This window comes from Dermacentor albipictus, chromosome 3 (genome assembly GCF_038994185.2).
Source record: "Dermacentor albipictus isolate Rhodes 1998 colony chromosome 3, USDA_Dalb.pri_finalv2, whole genome shotgun sequence".
In the NCBI taxonomy this organism is placed as follows: domain Eukaryota; kingdom Metazoa; phylum Arthropoda; class Arachnida; order Ixodida; family Ixodidae; genus Dermacentor; species Dermacentor albipictus.
The window spans coordinates 4974708-4995017 of NC_091823.1; the positions used below are offsets into that span (position 1 = coordinate 4974708).

The 20310-nt window shown below is 44.2% G+C and overlaps 1 protein-coding gene across 6 annotated transcripts in view; it reads left to right on the forward strand.

The window, feature by feature from the left end:
- The window catches only part of LOC135920177 (multidrug resistance-associated protein 1-like), a 220990-nt gene that overhangs the window by 119106 nt on the left and 81574 nt on the right, over positions 1–20310 (forward strand). For all 6 annotated transcript variants that reach the window (XM_065454324.1, XM_065454323.1, XM_065454319.1 and 3 more), the window contains 2 exons: positions 4222–4306; positions 9925–10118. In XM_065454324.1, coding sequence (XP_065310396.1) covers positions 4222–4306; positions 9925–10118 — 279 coding nt within the window. The remainder of the gene's footprint in view (positions 1–4221; positions 4307–9924; positions 10119–20310) is intronic.

The window sequence follows — 20310 nt, forward strand, 5'->3', positions numbered from 1 at the left end:
GGTTCCCTCACAGATAATTCGAACTACGCTCACCTGGCACACGGCCAGAGAAAAGCGCCTACTGCCTACACACAAGGCTGCATTGCCTCCGAAACGGAGAGAACGGCGAGAGAAGGCAAAATCTGGAAAAAATCTAACCGACGCGGGGTCAGCCAGAAGGCAGTGGCGGCTGCCGCCTCTCCGTTCTACGTAACCTCCGAGACTTCTTGCCCGTTGCGAATCTCGGAGGCTTTGCAAATCTTGTACAGCTGCTAATGTTGTGCGGAGATGGCATGGCAAGCGCCAAAACACAGCGAATCAAGTACGTCGCAGCTGCGCTTGCAATCAAGAACCAACGAATCAGGGCCTTCGCCACCTTCACATGTTCAGCGTCTTTGTCTCGGCAGTCTTCATCGGTTGTGCACCCCTGTTTTCAGCTTAGGAGGTATCGGCCGTCGCGAATCATTGTGATAGTGTTAAGCCTCGGCTAACGTTTGTTTCGGTGGACATCGGTGGTGTGGCACAGTCGGACACAGAGCTTCGACTTGAAAATGGCATGTGCCAGCGGCACACGCCATCACTTTCTGACATGCCCTACTGCTTCCAAATCGCAGTGTACTGTTGCTCTCCTTCACTTTCGTTAGTTCGAACTTTCGTTAATTCGAACTGAAGCGGCTTCCCCTTGCGGTTCGAATTAACGAGCTTTTACTGTATAACAAAGTATTTAACTTTTAATAACTTCTTGTCCATAGAACGTCATGTATTTAGAACCTTAATGTAATGAAGTCTGTTTATACACGACTTCAATATAATAAAACTTCTGTGGATGCACATGGTCAAATGGTTGAGTTACAAGAGACTGCTTGCGAGCGCACTTCTCAAATCATGCGTCGCACGACCATGTGAAGTCCATATGAAGTTCATGTGCAATAAGATCCTATCATGCCGCGCCCACTGTATGCTTTGGGTGCGACTGAAAGTGTGCGAGGGTGAGCCAAAAAGGATATTGGTTTGATGTGTGCCGTCTTCCAACATGTCTTCCTGCACAAGCAAAAAAAAACAGGAAGTTGGGGTAACGGAGCTAGCTCGCAAAAATGCAATCAAGTGCACGTTATGTAGGGAGGAAGTGGTAAGGACCAGGCTGGCGCACATCTCTTATAGTACATACACAGCTTGCACGCTGTGCTTTAAAAGGAATCTGTCCCATACGTGCACAAAAAGTGAGCATGCTGAGATGGCATTGCATGGCATGCACTGTCTTCCTGCACGTTTAGTACTGGAGAGTGCGTAATCTTGAGTTACAGGAGAATCTCAAATTTCAACCAGATAAAGAGGGTGGATTTGCTGTTATGCCCTGTAACCTGTTTAGGGCAAAGGCTGCCATAGACTCAGTTTTTAACTGTTATGAGGATGCATCCCTTCCAAGGATTAAGTCCGAGGCTACAAAGCTATGCAGTAAGCTCAACCTAACAAAACTAGCTAAGGAAATAGAAGCTGGGAAAGAAAACGCCTTAAAGGGGTCCTGAACACCCCTTGGGCTTGGTGAAAAAATGTACTCCACAGATAGCATACACTGCTGTGAACATCTCAGCCAAGTTTTGCTGTCTTACGTAGTGTGTGGAGCTCGCAAGTGGAGCATGAAGTCACCTTTCTCTCAAACACCCTCTTTTTAACAGAAGCCTGCTCCTCACTCTCTTCTGGAGGCCTTATTTTGTAATATAGCAGATTCTCATATGCAGCTGCTATAGGCCAACAGCTGACATCAATCAAAAAGGGTGTTTGGATCAGTGCACTTCTTGCTACTGTTACTGTGTATATTTATGGACGAAGTTTATAAACAAGCTTAAGTAAGCAAAAATCTCCTTTCGAATTTCAATAATAATTTGATGCTTCCGGAAGAAGCCAACTATCGTCTGCTCACATTGGGCCGCGGCCACCCATGTAGGAATTAAACTTCGACCACCCTGCTTACCGGCGTCATAGCCAGCCGGTCTTGCTAATTTTGACTAGTTCTCAACATTCAACTAGCCTCAAACTACATGAAACTTAAGGTCAGACCACACGCACGCTTGCCAGCATGCACTCACTCCTGGCTGCTCCTGGTTAGACACTTTGGCAGACTAATTGATAGTGCTTCAAAAGTGCACAAGTTGAATGTCACTACTACCGTCGTTCAAGCTGGGGAAAGATAATGCCAGCCTGCACCACGTGGCATGGTCAGACTATAGCACATGAGTGCGAGCATGCACTCAGGACCAGTTGTGCACAAACCAAACACTGCACATATGCACTACAGTTGCATGTAGCTGCAGTCTGCTATGTAGCGTAGAGACCGTAGCTGCCATGGGGGGCCACGACGAGTCTGCTAACTATGCACGCTGCGGCTCTCTTCTGAGGATAACCATGTTTGGCTTACGTTTGGCGCATCTTAGGCGCCAAAATTTGAGTAGTGGCATTTATGTTGACATCCAAACTCACACTTCAACTGTGCCCCACAATGACATTCAGAAGGCGGAGCATTGTGGGCACACCCGACTCTGCCATAGCCTCTACAGTGCAAGGCATTAAAGAAGGAGCTTAAAGGGACACTAAAGTGAAACAATAAATCAGTTTAGACTAATGAAGCATTGTTTAAGAACCCTGCAGGCAGTCATCTAAAAAAAGATAGTTTGATTATTAGATAAGAAAATGAAGGTCCAAGTATCAGTATTTGAATTTCGCGCCGAAACCCCAGCGCCGGTACGTCAGCGTGACATCAGAAATTCCAAAGTATGTTTTCGCATTTGGGCCGCGTTGGGTGAATAAAGGTTCCCAAAATTTGCCATGTTTAATATTTGGTTCCTTTAGAACACAATGTAGTCAATCTGTGCCGTTATATATCATTAGGAGGCCCTAGAAGATGCCATCAAAATCCAAGACATCACAGCCCCCAGGTGCGGGAGCATAAGTGGGCGTCGCCGCCCGTATTTCGTTCTTGCACTTTTTCTGGCTTACCAAACGTCTTATCGTTGTAGGAGTGGTGTTTTTGGTGTTGTAGAACGGTAATTTACTTATGCAGAAGAAATCATTTTTCACTTTAGTGTCCCTTTAAGCACCGCAAAGGCCGCGTTTGGTTGCCAATAACTTGGCTTCTGCTGAACGCATTGAGGTACTTTTTGTGGCAAAGTATTTCTGAAACTGCCTGTTTTAACTTTAAATGCACTTCTCCTCGTCGATAAAAAGTGTTCCAGGGCCCCTTCAATTGCTGTTTTCAGTGCAAGGACACACAAAATTTAATGCGCGCTAAGAGTCATTGTTTTCAAGAATGGCACTTGGGAAAAAAAAATTTAGGTTTCTTTATTCAAGAAAACTTAAATTTGCTTGAAAGCAACAATTTTTTCCCAGTAAAACGTTCTAATGAAATCATTCAGTTTCTTGAAAATCAACAAAACTTGAAATGGAAGGCCTTTTCAATCGAAGGTTTATTCAATTCAGCCAAGTTTTCTGCACCTACTAACAGCGTGTGCACCTAGGCCTTTGATTTCCCGGGGTGCAAGGCAAGGCGCCACCACGGTGCTGTGCACCCTTGAACCTTGCAGTAAGGTACACCGTAACTGGCACCACCTGCACCTTTTTGCTTGTGGTGCCGTGCACCTTTTCTGAATCAAACAAACCTTGGTATTAAAGATTTGTATTATTTCCTGCCACATAAAGACCTGCTAGCTTGTGTTGTAGAATGTATTGATTCCTTTCGTGCGGTTGCCTTTCGGAATATTGCTGGTGTATCTGTATGCAGTTTCTTGGAATGGCTGTCCTTTTATTTGACCTGTACTTATGTCCAGTGGGATGAACGCTTCATATTGCAGAAGCGGGAAATTTGCATTGGTTCATGCGGGGCACCAGTACTTTGTGATCTGCTTTTAGCCAAGCTAGATAGGCACCTTTTAAGCAAGCTAGAGGCTTTCAATGTTTTAAAGGTCAGTACTTTGTGACCTAGCTGGGTTCTTTTGCCATCACATTTCAGGGCACGATGGAGGAGTCTCAAGACGTTGATGTTGATAGATTGTGGTGGTTCTTTCAGGGTCTCTAGCTTGACTTTCGGGTTCTTGTGGGAAGTTTGCTGAAGCCATTCGCCATAAAAAAAATCTTTTATCACCGCCGTGTGCTTGGAGTAGTTGTTGATTCATTACTCTCCATCAGGCAGAGTAAAGTGCTGAGTTATTTTGTTGTTTGTACTCCCTGCCCCTCTACTCCCTCATAAAGTTCATAGTGTCTATGGGCCGCCTGACCAAGTTTCTCAGGCAAGCGGAACTTGACATGGATGCAGTTGGTGGGAATCCAGAACAAGGTTGTTACTATTTCTGTGTCTTTTTTACATTTCCTTTTCTTTGCTGTTTACAAAGCTTGTTTTTTTTTTTTCAATTATCTTTAGTACCTCTTTACGAGCTGGCATTTCTTGGTTTCTAGGAGATCAGTGGGGCATGTGACTAACATACACTGCCCATGTGTTCACTTTGTATGGTACCTGTAATCGTGACAGCTAAATGCGCATTACAACACATTGACAGCACCTTTGGACAAAAACAGTGATAATGCAGTACAAAAAAAATCACACAATATATATACACATGTTTATGAGTAATTAGTATCTCAGCAACACAACATATTAGTATACATATCTGTAGCCTGATCTAAGAACTCAAGTTCTTTATTTGACAGTGTAAAGGAGATCAGCAAGTCATTTCAGCTTGAACTAATTCATACACTCGTTTGCATCTAATGCGAAGTGTTCTTGGCCTCTTTTGTGTCGCCTCATTTCGAGCTTCATCTTTCGAGAATAGGTAAGTGTCTAATGGTGGGATCAAACCTCGGTCTCCCAGCACAACAGCCCAGTGCTCTGACCATCAGACCACAATTGCATGCATATTTCTCTCATGCCAGCACCAACTAACTCTTTGGGAGGATTCGCACATGTGTCAGTTCCAGCGCATGTGTGTGAGTGCACCACTTTCCATTAGGCTAGAGACGCTGGAATGAAATATTTAAATGATAGTTAATTTTGCCACTGTCTTTTGCGTGTGTCACATTGCATAGCCACATGTTGCTAAACACCAGGGCTTGCCAGTTTCTTCTATTCTTCCTTTGCAGAAGCTAGCTCTTTGGGATACTGTGTTACACTACATTGCCTTCAAGGTTGGCCCACACTCTTTAGTCCTTTCGTTGCTGCCACCAGCGCTGAGTAGATGCTGTGCAACATTGTATTTCCTCCTTTAGGATTGGTCCAGGTCGTAATGTTTCTTTTCCATAGTACAATACAGGGTGTGCCATAAATACTGTCACAAGGTCTTTATGTAATATTTTGGTCTAGAATAAAAGAAAATCTCGGGAGATCTTTTGTTGGGCATTGGCGTGATATGTTATGAATGCAACACAACATTTTATTCAGTGTCTCTGCTCTTGGCCTCAATCATGGTCTTTAAGCTTTCTTGATGCATTTCAAATGTAGCCGGTATCCCCAGGAAAAATTTTCTCTGTGCTTGCTCCAGCAACGCTTTCAGGGCACCATGCTTGCGTGCTGCTGGGCGCTGGCCTCCTTTTCGAAAATAGTTCGCACGAGTTTGGGCCAGGGTAGTTCGCTAGCCACTATTCAGAGGGAATAAAGTCAGGTGTGAGAGCGCAACACTGCTGCTGTGGTGTTGATTTGCTATTTGATTGTTTCGCTGGAGAGCCGTCCTTCTGCAAAGTCCAACACTACTTGATGAAGTGGGACAGGGATGAGGGCAGCGAAAAATGCTCTAAAATATCTTTAAAGTATGTGCGAGTGTCGATCTTTGTGCCTTTTGTCAAAAAAGCAAGAGGAATGCAGCCATTGGTGGTTAACCCTGTGCATACCATGATAGACGCTGCGGGGGAGATTAAAAAAGCTGTCTAAATGGCTGCATCAGCAAGATCTGACATCAGAGCAAGCACACAAGAGTTATAAGTGTTGTTATGGGCCTCTACTACTGCTTATAGGGGAACACTTTGAGGTCTCTTCCAGCGATTCTTTTCGCAAGACTCAAAATTCTTCCCGCTAATTTGGATTCTTTTAATCAAAATTTTATTAAGGTCAAAAGTGGCTGCAGAGACAGAACGACTACTGCGAGTTACATCCCTAAGTGTGCCAGGTTTTGGAGCCCACTGAACAATATTGTGGTGAACTTTTAGAATTTTGGCACCCTCAGAAGGAGAGTGGCCAGCCACACTCAGTGATAAGATTGCGGGCTGATGTGATCTAGGGCATGCCATTTTCAGAAAAATAAACAAACCAGCATCAAAAACAGTGAAATATTTGAAGAAACAATATTAAAAAAATCAGAGGCACAACTACTGATCAAAGTGTGGGATAGCAATTATGACCCACCCTGCAAGTGAGTGATCAGACCACCGCCGTCATACTATCTCCTCGGCACCGTGCTGCTGTCATAACACACACTTGCATCAGACAGGATTTTTCGTCATACACAGGCAGGTTGGTCCATCTGGTAACACTTTGCCAAACCCCAAACGATGCTGGACGGACAGCTAGCTGCAAAATATTTCAGAAAAACATCACTTGATTCACTGTGTGGGAGCAGCATTGTTTTTATTTCTGTTGATAATGTCTCGTTCATGATAAAGTGACTCATGTTTGCAATTGCCATACTGTAATAAATTAAACCCATTTCTTTTTCTCATTTTTAACATTGTTATTGTGTTTCCTGGATCTTTAGTTGCCAATTTGTCCCACGTTCTGTATACCAAAAGTAAAGGAATCTGGTATACCACAATTTCATTTCAATCAAGAAACATTCTTTCGTGTTTGTTGGAACAACATTCATGGTGACCACATTCACTTTTAGATCAGCTGACTCTGCATAGGCTATGCAGTAAACCCTTGTTAACTCGAACTCTGCTATCTCGAAATATCGGTAAAGCAGAAATTTTTTTCTGGCCATGGTGTCAACTGATCTGTTTTTCACACCTTTGGTTTTTGCACTACAGCGTGTATATTACAAAATCTCTACTTCAAAAATATCAGGGAGAAGGCAATGGGGCAGCTCCACACCGTGGCTTGCACTCGCTTTTTACCCGGCAGCAGCTCCCTAGACAAGCCAGACACCGCGCCGAGCTGTGCTCCCCACTGATTTTCCCTCCTTCTTTCTGTCTGTCACCGCTCGTGCACTCTTGCTGAGCTGCTTGTTGCCACTTCATTGTGGCCTCACGTATGCAGTGGTAAGCTGGCATTGTTTTTCCTTCTCATTAGGATGCATTCAGTGATGCATCAATGTGGTCACAGTGTACTAATCGTGACCTTGGGCAAGATGATCAGCACTTTTTGGAAGGTGCAGTTAGCCCACTCGTTGGACCTAAAAACGCCAGCATGTGAGCCCACAGCGTTTCAGCGAGATTGCAGCTTGATAAGGACACTCACTTCATGCTTTTGAGAGGTGAGGTGTAAATGCTATGTCACTCGTGGGTGTCTGCCAAAGGCATGACAACTGCACCCTTCCACAGTTAGTGTATTCGAAGTGAAGCTGTTTGGAATTTATTACAGTGCAGAAAGTAACAGCGTCTTGACTCTGTGCCAAGCCTGCTGTCTTGGCAGAGTGCCAGTAATCTCATTGCCTGTAAACGACGAGATGTCCAGTACCGTTCCAAGTGAAGACCAAGACTATCACTGACATTATTTTGGAAAAGCTACATGTGGTCTAAGCACAGCCAGAGGTCTTCTATTATCATGGTTTAATTTATCTCGAAACTCCCCACCTCTCAAAATTTCTTACTGGTTTTTACAGCTTCAAGTTAACGAGGGTTTACTGTAGATAGTTTTCTGGCAGCCGAATATGCTACTGATTCTTGTGCCTTGCATGCTATCTTATAGGACACTCTGTAAAAGCAAGGTATAATAACTGCCTTGTTTTCCATTTCAATCCACATTTCTGAAGAATTCGTCAATTTCATTAAAAGTATGTCTGCAGCAGAAACCCACAAAAGCTCTAAATACTAGTATGCTTTCAACAATAGTCCTTGTTAGTGCTGTATGGCTTTATTAATAATATCTGGGCACGAGTTTAACAGCATTTTTAAAATGCACATTCTCCACACTCCTCTTTAATAACTTGGAATGGTAGAATGGTTTTCTAACTCTTGGTTTATGCCATCAGAAGTAAAATTAAACGCGATGTCAAGGAATCTGTCTTCCTAAGCCCATTGCTTTTAGTGGGTGGAAGCAGTTGCATAGCGTCCTTGTTACATTTGTGACTTTGGACTCAAGCTAGTGAGGTTAAAAATCATATAATCAATTTTCAATGAGCTTAAACACTTTTTTAACACTGAAATGTTCACCAGGCAACTACGAAGTGCTTTGTCCAGATTTGCTAAAATCAGATCACTTAAACAGGGCCAATAGCAGAGCCTATATAGACACCGTCCTTTTGCAGATAGACTTTCCTGTTTCATTTTATACACGTTGACCTCTAAATAATATGCTAAGAACTTTCAGAAACTGCTAACATGAACCCCTGATTCATTTCGGAAGGCCGCACTGGCAAACTCTTCCATAGCTGCTTCTGTGCAACCCAGCTTGCTGTTCAATGCTAGTGAATAGAAAAGAATGAGCTCTTACAGATGGTACAAGCTTTTTGAAATCTTATAAGAAAGGATTATTATAAAAAGGATGATCAGAGAGGTTCAGATTCTGCAAAAATTGCGATAGGGGCTTTTGTCAGCAGTTATTCCCAGATGTTATGACCCCTTAAAGGCCATTTTGATTTGTGCAAAAAAAAAAAAGAAAGCTTCCAGGCTATACCATTTGTTGCCGGCTAGGGCAGCCACCAGAAACAAGCCCATGAGGGACTGAATTATCTACAAAACCTCCCATGGGGACAATGTTGAGGCAGCCTGCCCTATTGCTTCATCACTTCCGTCTTCGCCACCGCTATCTGATGCAAGCACATTCGCGATGATCGTCTCATCGGTTAGAAGCACTTAGTTTCCAAATCTATAGCCGTGCGCTTTCTTTTCACCGGCAACGGCATGCATTGCCGATGATCAGCGGGCAGATCAGCCATCTTCTGTTTCGGCGGCAAGTCAAGCGAAGTTGAGAAACTGCGTGGCCATGAAGGACTTCGACACAGCCAACAAAAGTGAACGCGAGCAGTTAAGCTGTTTGGAGAACTTCACTGAATGAAAAGCCAGTGAGCAACATGCGACCAATCTGCTTGTGGCGTAGTTGGCGTGGTCCATTTGTGTTTGGGAGGGTGGGGCAGCGTAGAGCTATGGGCGCAGCCCGTTAGTTTTCGTGGGTTGGAAGGGCGACGGGAGAGAGCTGCGCGGAGATAACCGGAAAATGAGCGCGCGGCGGCTGTTGGACTAGTGGCCCATCGTGGAGCAGCTCGAATATCTCTTTTTTTTTTTTTTGAGGATTTCGCATTTCACTACCTTTTGGTTCGGACACCCAGCAGCCAGTCTTCATCATTATAACCGATAATGCGGCATCGGGGCATTGTAGTAACTGCATTATTTTACCATGGAAAACATACATAAGTTGACGGTGGAGCAGCTTCTCATTGTTATAACCGATATATTGTTAAAAATGGTATCGTTATAAGTGGGTTCGATTGTACCCACTTGGTTCTTCTAGTGTTCTGCTTTGCTGTTGCACGGTATGTCAGCAATCACGATTATAGTTTATGAAAAGTTTTGTTGTGCAAGAATGCATTTCTAGTGCTGCTAAAGAAAAATTTGCAAAAGAGCGTAGTAAAACAATTAGCATAGATGGCGATTGATTTCTTCTCTACAGGTGCACAATTGTGATCAAAATTTATCACACACTTTCACCATTTTTTGCACTTGTTCCTTTGCTTTTTCACTCAGCTGTTTTGGCAAAGGCAGTGCTTATATTGCTTCAGCCCCCTGATCTGCTTTTACTATTATTATTTGTAGGACAGTCAGTCAGCCTGAAGAATGCAACCCTGTCGTGGTCAAAAAATGAGGCCCCTGTTTTGAAAAATGTGTCACTCAGTGTCAAGACTGGGAGTCTTGTCGCAGTGGTGGGCTCTGTTGGCTCAGGGAAGTCGTCACTGCTGTCTGCAATCCTGGGGACACTGGAAAAGGTGTCAGGCACGATTGATGTTCAAGTGAGTTGCTACATAGGATGTGTAGGTGCTGCTGAAGAGAGTGGTGATGCTTTGCCACATCAAATCTTTGGCTTGCTCTGTTGTTTGCAAAATGTGAATGAATGTAGGGCATGTCTTCTTCCCACTGATAAAGAGAAGGAGGGAAGGCCTTGTAATTTGTTTGTTTGCTTGCCTATTTATACTGCCAGTCCAAGAAAGGACCATTACAGGAGTGGATAGAAATACAACAAAGAAAAGATACAAAATATCGGTACATGTATAATGAGAAACGAAAAAAAAAATGGTACAATAGCAGTATCTGTAAAAAGTGACATACGGTGATCAAAGACAAAACACTCTCACAGTATGCGCCTCAGAAACAGAAACAGTTGCTATGACGCATTCATATCCGGGAAGATTCTCCAAACTAACAGTAAAAGCACTGACAGAGGAACATATTACAAGTGGATTGGGTAATTCATTCCATTCTTCAGGGGATTGACCTTGGAAAAAAATTATACTTGAATATATCATTCTGTATAACTGGTAGCTGTATGTATTAACTGTGCTTGTGTCTGACGGGTTGATCTGGTGAAAATACACAGAAATCAGCAAAAAAAATTTTTAACCTGGTTGTGAATAATTAGGCATAAAAATTTCAGTTGGTCAAACTTAGTCCTTAGTTCTAAAGCGGGGAGGTTCGCACGCCTGCATAGTTCAGTAGGAGAGTGCACGAGCTGATATTTATTAATATGAATCTGGAAGCGAGTCATTGAACTCTGTCCAATTTATGACAGTTGGTTGCAGTGTGCGGGTCCCATACAATCTTAGCGTATTCAGTAAATGGCCTTATTAATATCTTATGTGCCAGGCTTTTCACTTCAGGAGCTGCGCTACAGTCTTCACCTGAAGCCCCATTAGACTTTATTTGCCATGCTACAGACCTGATTCATATGCGTCATCATCAGCAGCAGCAGCCTGGTTATGCCCACTGCAGGGCAAAGGCCTCTCCCATACTTCTACAACTACCTCGGTCATGTGCTAATTGTGGCCATGTTGACCCTTCAAACTTCTTAATCTCATCCGCCCACCTAACTTCCTGCCGCCCCCTGCTACGCTTTCCTTCCCTTGGAATCCAGTCCGTAACCCTTAATGACCATTGGTTATCTTCCCTCCTCATTACATGTCCTGCCCATATCCATTTCTTTCTCTTGATTTCAACTAAGATATCATTAACTTGCGTTTGTTCCCTCACCCAATCTGCTCTTTTCTTATCCCTTAACGTTACACTTATCATTCTTCTTTTCATAGCTCGTTGCGTCGTCCTCAATTTAAGTAGAACCCTTTTCGTAAGCCTCCTGGTTTCTGCCTCGTACGTGAGTACTGGTAAGACACAGCTGTTATACACTTTTCTCTTGAGGGATAATGGCAACCTGCTGTTCATGATCTGAGAATGCCTGCCAAACGCACTCCAGCCCATTCTTATCCTTCTGATTATTTCACTCTCATGATCCAGATCCGCAGTCACTAGCTGTCCTAAGCAAATGTATTCCCTTACCACTTCCAGTGCCTCGCTACCTATCGTAAACTGCTGTTCTCTTCCAAGACCGTTAAACATTACTTTAGTTCTCTGCAAATTAATATTTAGACCCATCCTTCTGCTTTGCCTCTCCAGGTCAGTGAGCACGCATTGCAGTTAGTCCCCTCAGTTACTAAGCAAGGCAATATCGTCAGCGAATCGCAAGTTACTAAGGTATTCTCCATTAACTCTTATCCCCAATTCTTCCCAATCCAGGTCTCTGAATACCTTCTGTAAACACGCTGTGAATAGCGTTGCAGAGTTCGTATCTCCCTGCCTGACGCCTTTCTTTATTGGGATTTTTTTGCTTTCTTTATGGAGCACTACAATGGCTGTGGAGCCGCTATAGATATGTTTCAGTATTTTTACATACGGCTCGTCTACACCCTGATTCCACAATGCCTCCATGACTGCTGAGGTTTCGACTGAATCAAACGCTTTCTCATAATCATTGAAAGCTATATATAAAGGTTGGTTATATTCCGCACATTTCTCTATCACCTGATTGATAGTGTGAATATGGTCTATTGTTGAGTACGCTTTACGGAATCCTGCCTGGTCCTTTGGTTGACGGAAGTCTAAGGTGTTCCTGATTCTATTTGCAATTACCTTAGTAAATACTTTGTAGGCAACGGACAGCAAGCCTATCAGTTTATAATTTTTCAAGTCTTTGGCATTCCCTTTCTTATGGATTAGGATTACGTTAGCGTTCTTCCAAGAGTCCGGTACGCTCAAAGTCATGAGGCATTGCATTTACAGGGTGGCCAGTTTTTCTAGACCAATCTGCCCACCATCCTTCAACAAACCTGCTGTTACCTGATCCTCCCCTGCTGCCTTCCCCCTTTTCATAGCTCCCAAGACTTTCTTTACTTCTTCCGGCGTTACCTGTGAGATTTCGAATTCCTCTAGACTATTTTCTCTTCCATTATCGTCGTGGGTGCCACTGGTACTGTATAAATCTCTATAGAACTCCTCAGCCACTTGAACTATCTCATCCATATTAGTGATGATATTGCCGGCTTTGTCTCTTAATGCATACATCTGATTCTTGCCAATTCCTAGTTTCTTCTTCACTGCTTTTAGGCTTCCTTCATTCCTGAGAGCATGTTCAATTCTATCTATGTTATACTTCCTTATGTCAGCTGTCTTACGCTTGTTGATTAACTTCAAAAGTTTTGCCAGTTATATTCTAGCTGTAGGGTTAGAGGCTTTTATACATTGGCATTTCTTGATCAGATCTTTCGTCTCCTGCGACAGTTTACTGGTATCCTGCCTAACGGAGTTACCACCGACTTCCATTGCACACTCCTTAATGATGCCCACAAGATTGTCGTTCATTGCTTCAACACTAAGGTCCTCTTCCTGAGTTAAAGCCGAATACCTGTTCTGTAGCTTGATCTGGAATTCCTCTATTTTCCCTCTTACCACTAACTCATTGATTGGCTTCTTATGTACCAGTTTCTTCCGTTTCCTCCTCAGGTCTAGGCTAATTCGAGTTCTTACCATCCTATGGTCACTGCATCGCACCTTGCTGAGCAGGTCCACATCTTGTATGATGCCAGGGTTAGCGCAGAGTATTAAGTCTATTTCATTTCTAGTCTTGCCATTTGGGCTCCTTCACGTCCACTTTCAGCTAACCCGCTTAGGGAAGAAGGTATTCATTATCCGCTCATTATTCTGTTCCGCAAACTCTACTAATAACTCTCCCCTGCTATTCTTAGTACCTATGCCATATTCCCCCACTGCCTTGTCTCCAGCCTGCTTCTTGCCTACCTTGGCATTGAAGTCGCCCATCAGTATAGTGTATTCTGATTTGACTAAATTTACCTATCAGTTATGATGATACTTGATATGATGATATTATGATGATGATTTCGATATACATATTCCACCTCAAGTCTTAAGTAAATGTTAATCCTAGATATTTATGTTCTGTTACTGTTTTTAGTTTGTATGGACCGATGCTGTGTTTGTACCGCATGGTCACCTTATTTCTTGTTATGGTCATACAAACTAATTTTACTGGGTTAAGCAATATTTGCCATTCATTGCACCATTTTAAAATTCTTTGTAAATTGTTGTAAATGTCTAACTGTTCACTTATAGATTCTATCCTAACACTAATCATCATCATCATCAGCAGCAGCAGCTTGAAAGTTTAGGTATTGGATGCTTGAATCCTAATGCAAGGGGTACGAGGGCATGTTCAAGGACAGAATAACCATTTTGTGGTCAGATAACCCTTCATCAACAAGTCAGTCAATCACATGCGGTGTCAGAGCATTTGAGATTTACACAAGATCAAGTACAGATGACCTTGTTGCACACACCCTGGTATATTGGTTAACAAGCTGGGTAAAATTGTAAGAATATATTAAATCCAAAAACATCTTGAAAGAGTTTTTAACATCTATGTCTCTGGCCGCATATGAATCCCAATCAATAGCCTAATAGATTAAGACCACCTAGTAACAGTATGCTGTCTTGCTCTTTCACATACGTTTCCATGAATTCTCTTAGCAGCAAGGTATGTTCTCAAGAGAGTTCGAAGGCCTGTATACTTCGATGATGAATACAGTGCGATTATTCAATTTTTTGTAATCCGTACAGCCTCAATATCTCCTGGTACTTATACAGTGGAAAATATCTTCCTTTTTTTCCTTTCTCCGGAAAAGCCATGCCTCTGCCTCTTTCTACTATGGGGTATTGACACATGGTAGTGACGTATGAAGGACACAGTAGCAATACTGTGAAAGATGAAACTAACTTTTATTGGGCGAACCTATGCCCACAAGAACAAGCTACACTTAAAGAACGGCGACAACGGCGAACACAGTCCGTGATAGGCGAAATCTGATCAGCGGGTCAAGCACGTCGGCTTTTATACATCAGCCGTCGAATGTACCAGACTAATCGCTGGGACCCGCGTTCTTCCACAGAGTTCTACACCATTCGCATCATGCGATGAAATCAGGTAACACAAGGTTCAGTAAGAACATACAGCGGATAGAACCATTGATAACTTTCGAGAAACTTTCTATACATGCAGGCACGTCCTTTGCTGTGCGATAATATTTGTTATGCAGTGAAACGTGGTCGCCCGATAGAGATATACAAGTACACATGTTAGTATACTTTTATGCAACCAGGTTTCAGTAATTACAGCAATGTCAGGTTCGTGATCAATAACTAGAGCTTCAAGCACGTGTACTTTGTTTACTAAACTTCATGCATTTACATCGATTATTTTGAAGCCAGCATGTTGGTCTTGCATGCGTCAATTATCACTTGTTCCTGAATCAGTTTGCAGTGTGCACCTTTCTTCACGTTCCTCATTCCAGCTGTACAGCGTATTGTTTACCTTTAATTTATCAAAAACAAGCTTTGCCTTCTTTCCTGCCTTCTTTCCCTCACTTGCCGAGCTTCATAGCTTTTTTTCCTTTTCCCTGTACTCTTTTAAAGAAATCTTCACTTATGCTATAATCCATGTCTTTCAGTTTTGTGCAGTTTTGAAAAACTTTCATTTTATCCCTAAAGTCTGCCATCCTCAAGATGACTGGTCGAGTTCTACGTGAAATTTTCTTGTCCATCCTATGAATTCCTTCAATAGAAGATACATTCATTTTTCGAGTAGCGCTGAAGATTCCGTCTTTTAGTTTGATTAATAGGGTCTCTTCGTTTTCATGTTTGTCTTCTTTTATTCCTCTAATGATAAGATTATTTCGTTGTGAACGGTTATCCAGATCATCCAGATGTTTGACCAGACTAGATGTTTCGATACTGTGGTCGGCTACAATTCCCTCAAGCGTTGCGAGCCTGTTCCGAGTCTCGTCTAAGCTTTGTACTTTAGTCTCGATAACAAGAAGCCGGTTGTGCATGTCTAGGATTCTTGTTTCAAACGAGTCTTGCTTGTCTTGAACCGCAGTGAGTTTAGACAAAATTTCCTTCTGGTTATGGAGCAATTCCTTGCACATTTCTTCCGTTATTGGTCCTGGATTTTTCTCCACGTCCCCAGGCAGACTCAACAACACACCCGCAATAGAAAAATAGTCGCATATACAGTCAACGACAACCTCTGGACATGGCAGCACTATATGGCCAAGAACATCACAATGGAAGCCATTTTTTCAGCCACCAACCTGCATAAAGAGCGGCAAGTCAGGCGACATTGTCACGGCGGTGCTGGTAGCAATGGGCACGCTTCTGTAGCATGCAGCTGATCCCTTCTGGGCATGCGTCCTGACATCATTGTGCCCCCTGATGGTGAGCCGAAAAAACCATCCACGTGTCGATGCTCTTGGGTAGAGGTGAGCTCAGCAAACTGGCCGAAGTAACTGCCCACACAGAAGTGTCTCAGTAGGCCAGCATCGTAGTGAAGGGTGATGTTTCCAGCGACGAAGGATTGTGTAGCGCCTCCAGCGATGAAGCTAAGGCACGCGCAGAAAACCTGCATAAAGAGCGGGGCACGTCAGGCGACATTGTCACGGCGGTGCTGCCGTGTCCACTCAATTTCAATTGAACACTGCCTCCTAACATGTTACTGAAGTTGTCCAACGGTTTTTGAAACCATGCTGGTGTTAAGCTACAGATTGTTACTGTTGTATGCCTCGCAACTGTCATCATGCGATTGGTGGCAAAATTTTTTTGATGTATTGAAACTAGCCACTGGAACCTTTGTTTCCTTGTTGTTTTGGTTTGGTTCGGGAGCAACTTTCACAATATGAAGTCGAAACCTTGTTGGGACGACTACTTGTTTAAAAGTTCTACCGTAGGTAGACTGTAGTGACTGTACAAAAGACCTGCATCTTCAGAAAAATAATACTCCATGTCTTTCTTTGAACAAAGTCGCATTCCAATCTCACTGAAGCTACTCTTAAGACTTGGGTCCTTTTTCTGTTCCTCGGCTAGTTGTTCTGGAGTAACTTTGACAAATCTGTGAACAGCACTTTTATCACAGAGTTTGTTTTCTTCTGTGTCCATGCGACAGCAAAAACTATGTCTGACCTTCCTCCAGATGTCGGTGGTGGACTCGAATTATTTGCTTCGGGAGGCACATCTAGACATTCCCGATCAGGATCTGGCTCTTCTGGCTCTCTTACTCCTGGAATATTGCCAAGCACGAGGTCATATAGAGGATTACTCATGCATTGTGCATTTACGTAGCCAATGAAGTAAGGTGTATGAATTCGGATGTGTGCTTCGGGGAAGTCCTTGCCATTGCCATCCAACAGTACAACTTTCCTGGTTTTACCAGTTAGGCGCTCATCGGGAACCAAATCACGCCGCACAATGGTTGTGTTCCTGCCCGTATCTCGCAGAACGTGTGCTACTTGTCCTAGTACTTGTCCATCTACAACTGGCATAGTATCTATTGATAACATTGGCGGCTTCTTGATCGTTTTGCTGCATTGAATTGTAGCGCATATTTCTTCTGTGGATTTGACCAGCAAACCAGAATCTTGATTTTCCACATTGTCTGCTATGACGCAAGATACGTGCTTCTCCTTCGGCTTAATCTTGCAGTCAGCTGTTTTGTGCCCAGTCCACCCGCATGATTTGCATATCTCAGTCTCTCTTGAAGTGCTTTGACAATCAGGCGCTGTGTGCCCTTGCGGTTGTAAAGAAAACAAGTCTGCTGCTGTTTGTTGTGGGGTACCACACTGGCTTGATTGACCCTCTTGGCATCGTCCGCTACTCTCCCAATATTATTGATGACCCAGGCTTTGAGGAAATGGGCGGTTGTGTCCTCAAGGGATGGAAGGGTTTTGCATTCCCTTTCCTTGAGGAAGATGGCAGGCTTGAGGTGGCAGCAATGCAAGAACTGCTCAGTGATAACCTTATCCTGGAAGTTTTCAAACATTTTAGGAATGTCAGCCATCGCGATCCAGTTATCAAAGTAGCTTGAGATCCGTGCGGCAAACTGTTTTCCTGTTTCGCCATGTTCTGGTCGTACTTTACGAAATTTTTCTTTGTACCCTTGGGCTGTAAATCTGAAGTGTTGAAGAAGCGCCTTCTTTACCTTCTCGTAATCTAGGGAGTCAGCAGCAGTTATACGCCCCATCACAGTTAATGCCTCACCAGTTAAGCACATGCTTATGGTGGCACCCCAATTATCTCTAGGCCAGTCCTGTCCAGTGGCTACACGCTCAAACCTATACAGATATGTGTGGAGGTCGTCACGTCGTTCATCGAATGGTGGCAGTAGCTTCTGGGGATTGAAGCAGGGTAGGCTTGGTGACGTTATCGGCACGGTAGGGGCCGATGTCTGGCTCTGCACTCCATCTTAAAGCTTGAGCTTCAGCTGCAAGATTTGTAGCTGTCTCAACGGCTACAAATGAGGAATTATTAGGAGGAATTAGAGGGCAGTAAATGGGATTTAATAGGGCTCAGTGAAGTTAGGAGGCCAAAAGAAGCATATACAGTGCTAAAGAGCGGGCACGTCCTGTGCTATCAGGGCTTAGCGGTGAGACGAGAACTAGGAGTCGGATTCCTGATTAATAAGAACATAGCTGGTAACATACAGGAATTCTATTGCATTAACGAGAGGGTGGCAGGTCTTGTTGTGGAACTTAATAAGAACTACAAAATGAAGGATGTACAGGTCTATGCCCCTACATCCAGTCATGATGACCAGGAAGATTGGGTGAGGCAACAAACGCGAGGTAATGATATCTTAGTTGCAATCAAGAAAAAGAAATGGGCATGGGCAGGACATGTAATGAGGAGGGAAGATAACTGATAGTCATTAAGGGTTACGGACTGGATTTCAAGGGAAGGGAAGCGTAGCAGGGGGTGGCTGAAAGTTAGGTGGGCGGATGAGATTAAGAAGTTTGCAGGGACGACATAGCCACCAATAGTACATGACCGGGGTTGTTGGAGAAGTATGGGAGAAGCCTTTGCTTTGCAGTGGGCGTAACCACGCTGCTGCTGCTGCTGCTGCTGCTGCAGCTGCTGCTGCTGATGATGATGACGACGATGATGATTCGAGGGCTAACCGCTGACTTCCTGCTGCTTCTTTGGCTGCTTTGCGCTCAGCTGCTCGTTCGTCCCACTGCCTAGCCTGTTCTCTTCCCATCCACTCGCAAAATTCAGCGCCAGACAAGCCTAACTGTGTTGCAGTGGCAGCTAACTTGTCTAAATCCATATCGGTCGTCTAGTGTTGAGTGTATACACCCGAATGCCGGTCTCCACATTTGTGATATTGCTGGTGGATCCTGGCAGGCTCGCGAGATTGTGATGGAAACATACTTGCTGTTTCCATTAGGCCCAGGATCCTTTTAATAACGACACGGCAGACAGGAGCTTTTTACGTGAACACAGTGCTTAAACAGATACACTAACATGATACCGACGATATACATACATACACACTAGAATTCGGAAGTCGTTTGTAACACTCATGGATCTCAACTCACCAGCGTGTGTCGTCATTGTGGTGACCATAATGGTTGTTGTTGCGTAGTACGTCGCCACATCGTCTGACACTTGAAGACAGCTGGTGTGTTGCTTGCGAGGGCCACGTCTTACGACATCATCATCACGCTTCACCTTGTCATGACGTGGAAGCAGGGGAACAGCAGGCTGGCAGAACACCAGGCCACTGCTGTAGCTGGCCCATAACACCTGGCCTGTAACGCCTCAGCCGCTAGAACGTCGGGTTTGGTTGACAGACAGGTAGCTCAGGTGCCCCGGTGCCCAGTAGTAAGCACTGCACCAGGCCGCTATAACAGCAGGTCACTGGTACATAACACCTGGCCTGTAACGCCTCAGCCGCTAGAACGTTGGGCTTGGTTGACGGACAGGTAGCTCAGGCGCCCCGATGCCCAGCAGGAAGCACCGCTCTGCGAGCTGCCGTTCGAGACTTCCACTCGCTCTCATGCTCTGCGCACTCTACACACCGCTTCCTTGTTGGTGGCATGTGGTCTTCCTTCTCAATCACCATCACCAATTTTTTTCTTGTTATTGCCACAACACGATCATCATTCCAAGCTAGTCTTGTCACCGGCACATGCCACTATCCACATCATCACAAAGTCAGTCTCACAAGTTTGCTGGGCAAAGGCTGAAGACTTCCGGTGCTGGTGATGGTTGTTGCGGTAGAGCTGTCACCAGTAAGCTGATGGCCGACGCGAGGGAAAGAAGTGGCAGAATGAAGCAGGAAAGCTAGACGGGGTCTGGCTTGGTAGATGGCAGCCGACTCCAACAAAAGCCAACAGCAATCTTGACAGTCGATGGCAACAGGCAGCAAACTCTAATGGATGACAGCAGAAAACTCGTGCATCGTGTTCATGTTGACAACCCGAGGCACTCTTCGTTTTGTAGAACGGCGCTCAATCTTCAGCACCTCGTGCGTATATGCAGGTTCAGCTGTCCCTGTGGGCCTGGTCGCACCCACCCACTGCAGTGATGTTCAAACAATCTTGTCCGACTGCTGTTTACTCGCGCTGCCACAAGCAATTTCTTCCTTGCACAGCACAGACTTTCACTCTTGTTTGGCCATCCTCTTGCTAGTGTAAGCTGCTCCATCGTCAGCTGCTCCAGCCTCTCATTCTGTTTTGCATTCTGTCACGCACTTCATGACAGATGGGAAAGCCTTTCTGTATTTTGGAGGAAAACTGGAAAGCGAAACTTCCT